General features: G+C 38.1%; 1 protein-coding gene across 1 annotated transcript in view; it reads right to left on the bottom strand.

Moving 5' to 3' along the window:
• Positions 1-1585: 1585 nt before the first annotated feature.
• LOC106809293 (transmembrane protein 179-like) overlaps positions 1586-5916 on the bottom strand; it is an 8135-nt gene continuing 3804 nt past the window's right edge. Inside the window, exons 4-6 of the mRNA XM_014812326.1 lie at positions 5332-5466; positions 4845-4938; positions 1586-4170 (exon numbers count right to left, since the gene is read on the bottom strand). Coding sequence (XP_014667812.1) covers positions 4012-4170; positions 4845-4938; positions 5332-5466 — 388 coding nt within the window. The 3' untranslated portion in view covers positions 1586-4011. The remainder of the gene's footprint in view (positions 4171-4844; positions 4939-5331; positions 5467-5916) is intronic.

The following is a 5916-nucleotide window of genomic DNA, read 5'->3' as shown; positions in this document are numbered from 1 at the left end:
GTATGCGCGTGCCTGCGTCTCTCTCTCTCTCTCTCTCTCTCTCTCACGCTCTCTCTCTCTCTCTCTCTCTCTCTCTCTCTTTCTCTCTCTCGCTCGCTTTCTCTCTCTCGCTCGCTCTCTCTCTCTATGGGGGGAAGGGGGGTGCAGTGCGCGTGCGTGTGTATTTGTGTTTGTGTCTTGGTGTGTGTGTGTGTGTGCGTGCGTGCCTAAGAGCGGGCGTGCGTGTGTTGGAGTACGCGCGTGTGTGTGTGCGCGTGCGCGCGCAAGCGTGGGTGTGCCATTGTCAATTCTGGGTATTTCATGCTCTGATTTGGAAACAAAAAATATTCTAAAGGTGGTTGTCGTTTATGGTGGATCTTCTCTTTGTAATCTGTCTATAGCAGCTGACGTTATTAGGAATAACTGCTCTTGAAAAACCAAATATTTTATTTACTCCTGCTAACATGTGAAAATACCTGACTTGAATTTTGTGATCGATTCTCATCCAATCAGCAGCCTTGAGACATCAAATTATGAAGTTCCTGTTAACGTAAGTTTTCTAATAGCTGCGATGTATTTCTGTCAACGCTCCTCTCGTAACATTAACATTAGTCGTAAGTGTTATCTCAGCATTAACATTAGCATTAACATTAGCATTAACTTTACGATGTTTCTGACTACGGCCCCCAGAGTATACTGGACCGCGAGGGAGGCAGGGGCTGATTGCGGAAACACGCACAAGTGGTCAAATTATGTAATGTGACAGCGGTACATTGCACGTATCAAATATGACCCGCCCGACTTGTTGTCAGATTGCTGTAGACTTATTACATATACAGAAATTTTATTCGCGGCGCTTGAGCACGCCAGCGTAGAAAACCCACTCATTAATTTAAAAAGTGATGTGGGAGAAGATTTTCGTTCCGTATAGCGAGTAAACTGGTCATAATTTACAAATTACTTATATGCGAATTTACTTAACCTAGGTTGTCGTGACGCGGGCTGTTACAGTATGAATTCTACTGCGGCGCGTTATAATTTTATAATAAAGTTTTATCAGCGAGTGTGAAGCCGTATGCTTACGGCTTACATGTAAGAAGCGTCTCTCTCTATCTATGTCTCTGATCGCAAGGAAGTTGGCTGCATAGCGGCTGAGAATAATATTTACATGCATGTAACGATGCGCACGTATACCCTATAGGTATAGGGTGTATACATATTTGCATGCTGTAACGTATAACGTATATATATATATATATATATATATACAGGGCCGTAGACTGATCAAATTCCTAAGGGGGGGGGGCAAAATTTGGGCCACGGCCCTGATATATATTTATATATATATATATATATATATATACTTTTTTTAGCCTAAGTAGTGTCCATTATACTATCATATAAACCGTAATGTGTCATTCAACCGCCGCGCATGCTGAGTCAACGGCAACTTTGTCAGACGAGTACTTTGGGAATAGCGAAGGAATATTCGTTTTATATACACCGCACTTTCGAGAGACCTGCATGATAATTAAAAACGGGTAAACTTGAATAGAAAGTGTGGATACCCACAGCGAGTTTAGAGGTAAAAGCAAAAGAGCAGGTATCTAGATACACGCAATTTTTAATATATGTAGACGTGCTGTTTTATCGATTACGTTCTGTCCTTTACTATATTCCATCACCTTATAAACTGCAATAATAATGTCAACTACAGCTGAGATTACTACATACAGGATGCACATTTTAATTGTTTATGTTGTCTTGGTGGTAAATTCATGTATTTTCATAGACTCGAAGCTTCATCCGGACATACAAGTTGTATGTACAAACACAATGTTCTGATTATTCCAAATATTCGATTTAGAATCATTTGCAAACATAACTGGCTAAAGATAAAGCACAATATATAAATCAAATTACAGGCAATTCGAACCAGTCAGATTGAAAACAATATGAAATAGTAGCCTACAATCAACTCGTATTTTTACCGAAAGTATAATCATGTACATCAATCACCTTGACTTACAAGTTTCATATATTTGGTGCATTCACGACGCATTGCTACTGAAACTTTCACTGGAGAAAATCGTTTGCACAAGCATGCATCAACTGAGCTACCGTACACGATATGAAAAATAAACACGTTGATTCAAGCAGCCCTTAAACATCATATGTATCCCGAATGTCCTTCAGTATACATATTTTCATGATGCAATTACGCACTTATGCGCAATTAGGTCGACGATAGTCTAAAATATGTAATTTATATAATGTATGCAGGTAGCACCGTCCTACGCATTCTTAAGCTAACAATCATAGAAAGTTTCATTTACACGTGCCAATACTATTAAAAATATGGCATATTGATCTCAATACGTTCAAAATATTGTGAAATATATTGACATATATTTACAAATGTTCATTCGAAAATAATTTTGTCGTACGGCAATAAAAAGTGCAACTATATATTTTTTTGTAATATATCGTAATTCAGTTTAAACTCATTTATCGGACATTCCAATGTAGCGCGACATCCATCACTGACCGGTTCCATTCTTTTTGTAGTTACAACATTCTGATCAGATACCAGGTCACCGGTTGTTCGGCTACCATATCCCTGGATATCACACCGATGAACCTAAGACACCACCCATCTCCCAAGACAATTTCAGTCAGGATTTAGTCCAGATACACCAGAATGTAAGAATAAATAAGGTTGCGTTCGCGTTTGGGGTGTACAGAGTATAGTGAATTATTTGTGTTATTTGCATATATTACTACACTCGTTTCTTTTCCCACGTGCGCAAAACAGCCATAATCCTAAAAATACGCAGACACTGAAATGCTATGCATATAGGCTGTGCTTAAATGAGCTTAACGAACATTGACAGGAATTAGCTCCCAACAAAAAACTTTCCCAATTCTGCCAGAATGCAGGTCCCATTGTTGTCATAACAGAGATGTTCAACTGCTTCAACTGCCAGTACTGTTACACTATATATGGGGAGCAACTAACAGAATCATATATATGTGTTTATAATGTAGCATAGCACATGTTCTCCACAAACTCTAAAAATAAACACTTACACTACCACTTCGATCACCTTACTAATATGGAGATTTTCTTGTTAGACTCAACACACAGAGCAGGAATGCTTGGACAATTAGTACTCTTGTTGCTGCTTGCTACAACTCAGATTCAACATTGATTCAGTCATTTTCGCACTGCTTTGCTCTGGTATCCAAACCAGGGCTTATGCTGGTCAACAGCACATCATATAAGAACACCAGGAATGCAGAGGATTGCATGATTTCTCAGAAAACCTCTTAAATATGCTACAAACAGTTTCTTTTAAACATGAATGTAAACGCTGCTACAGCAACAAAAAACTGAATATGCTCATTGACACATTTCCTATAGAAATAGTCGTATTGTTGTTAGGCCGTTAGAGCTGTTGTACACTGAATTAAACCTTGGGGAGGAGGCAGATTAAAAAGAAAAACACGTGTCTATAAAAAGATCAGGTCGTTTAGAAGAACACTATCACATGACAGATGTCGGATGGTGACATCAAGCCTAAAAACTGGAAATTATGTCTCAGTTCTCTCTTCGCTCTTAGCCACGAGCCTCTAGTTACCAGCTACTAGCATGCTGACCATTTATAGTACTGCTGATTATTGCATGAAGTTAAGCTATACAAATAAATAATCAAAACGTCAACTTTGCCAGATGATAAGTAGTGATGTGGATTGGGGGAGACGACAAAGAAAAACAGAGGCATGTCAAGTAAAGCACCTAAATTAAGTGATAAAGATGCAAAAAGTAAACTCCAGTTCATCATGCTTGACATTCAAAAAGCACACAGTAAGCAAAGCACAATCAACGCTTTTCTGTGCAAGACATAAACCTAAATAGCAGTTCAAATAAACCGTGCTGAGAATCTTTTGTCCATATACCTCATTATACCCATGCCAGTTGTTTTTCGCTTCACCGACACGTGCTGAATTAGTAACAGTAGATGGGTGTTCTTAGATCGAAGCATTGGTTCCTCCTCTGGACTGTATCAGACGTTCGTGCTCACGTGCTATGCTGGTGAGGAAAGATTCCTCCTGATGGAATCGATACAGCTTCACACTAGCTAGTGCCACAATCCATGCCCACACTATTAGCAGCAACCAGGCACCGAACTAGGAGGATAAAAGAAGAACATAAATTGTTAATGATAACCAATCCAGGAGGATTCCGAGCATCATCGCTAGTAGAGCTAAACATTTTTTATTTATTTTCATTAATTAAATCTTTATTGCAAATGATTCAAATACAAGTACATCTACTGAAAACAGTATTTTTCAAATCACATTAGATAAGTGGAAGAGCGCTTGTACAAAGAAATGCTGCAGAGTAACATTGTAGCTCTTACAGTTACCTCTTACCTCTACTGCTACTGCTGCTGAATTACTATTGCTATTAATATTGATATTGCTATTGGTATTGCAGTTTTTGTTACTCTTAATGCTACTAATAATAATGGTATTGCCATTTCTGCTGCTGCTGCCGCTGCCACTGCTGCTACTACTGTTGCCACTGCTGCTGGTGCTACCTCTACTGCCACTACCACTACTACTATCTCTACTACTGCTGCTACGGATTCTACTACTGCTGCAGTGGGTACTGCTACTGTTTTCTACTGCTTCTGCTACGTCTGTAAGTGTCATGAGAATACACTGCTTACATTCTTATATTCACCAACATTACCAAAGACTTTATAAGACCTAGATTCTTGACCAAGACTTGAAGACAACAATTCTGTATGAAAACTCAAAATTAACTAATCAAACATGATAATGATATTACTGCTTACCTTTGCCATTCCCATTTGAATCGGGAAAGGGGTACTGTCGACTTTAAATCCAACTTCAGCATAGTCACTGAAGCCAAGAGCTGCAAGGCTGCACCTAGAATTTTCAGTTAGTTCAATGTTCATGTATTTAATACATCATATATAGGATTTCATTTACAAACCATTGAAAAAATTACAACTACAATATATGACTTATATGTCTTCTTTCTGCTATAGCTCACCTATATAACTAACTACTAACAGTATATCAATAATAGAGAAAAAAAAATTACACGCATGCAGTATACACGATTACCTTTCTCCAGCTAAACTCCATTTGGTTTAACATGCTACATGACCAATTCCTATACCATTATTTTAATATTACTAAAATAAAATAAATTGTACTCAGAAAGTTACACTTTACCGCGTATTCACGTAGATGCCAATTTAATGCTATGACATCACCTACCATTAACAATGACTCCTGCTGAAAATATCTACTTACGAGTCATAGCCGTTGGGTCTTGCCAACAATCCGTTACACCATCGGTTGTACCCTACAGTCACAACGAGGCATGCCATGAACTGCATGATAAGGATGACGATACTTCCCAGTAGATTCAATAGGGCACTCCGGAAGGTCCTGAGTAAAAGATATATATATATATATGTTATACTTTAGTATCTCCAATGCACACCGCCAAAAAACTACATGTCTGTTGACAAATTTCACTATGATATAGTTAGATTGTGTGGTTTTATATAGAAGTTACGATAGTAGTAGTACCAAATTACCATTGCACAGTACCATATGTCAATGTGTAGCCACACAATAAAACTCCCACACCTTATAATTTTCCAGCTATCGCACACTTGCAAAAAATTAACAACAGTGGATTTCCGAAATTGCGAGTAGAAAATATGACCACTTGCATTTTTTGTAGAGTGACATATAATCTGTTGTGATGACTATCAACAATCGAACATCCCATATCCAGGCATTTTAAAAGTAACAAGTTGTCAACAAAAGTCACTAACGAACTAGACCAACTAATTTCTGCAAAATTATAAACAGGTACTGTCTACAAAC

This window comes from Priapulus caudatus, unplaced genomic scaffold (assembly GCF_000485595.1).
Source record: "Priapulus caudatus unplaced genomic scaffold, Priapulus_caudatus-5.0.1 Scaffold343, whole genome shotgun sequence".
Taxonomy (NCBI): Eukaryota; Metazoa; Priapulida; class Priapulimorpha; order Priapulimorphida; family Priapulidae; genus Priapulus; species Priapulus caudatus.
Note: the sequence above shows the minus strand (reverse complement) of the source record. Positions and strands in the feature narration are given on the sequence as shown.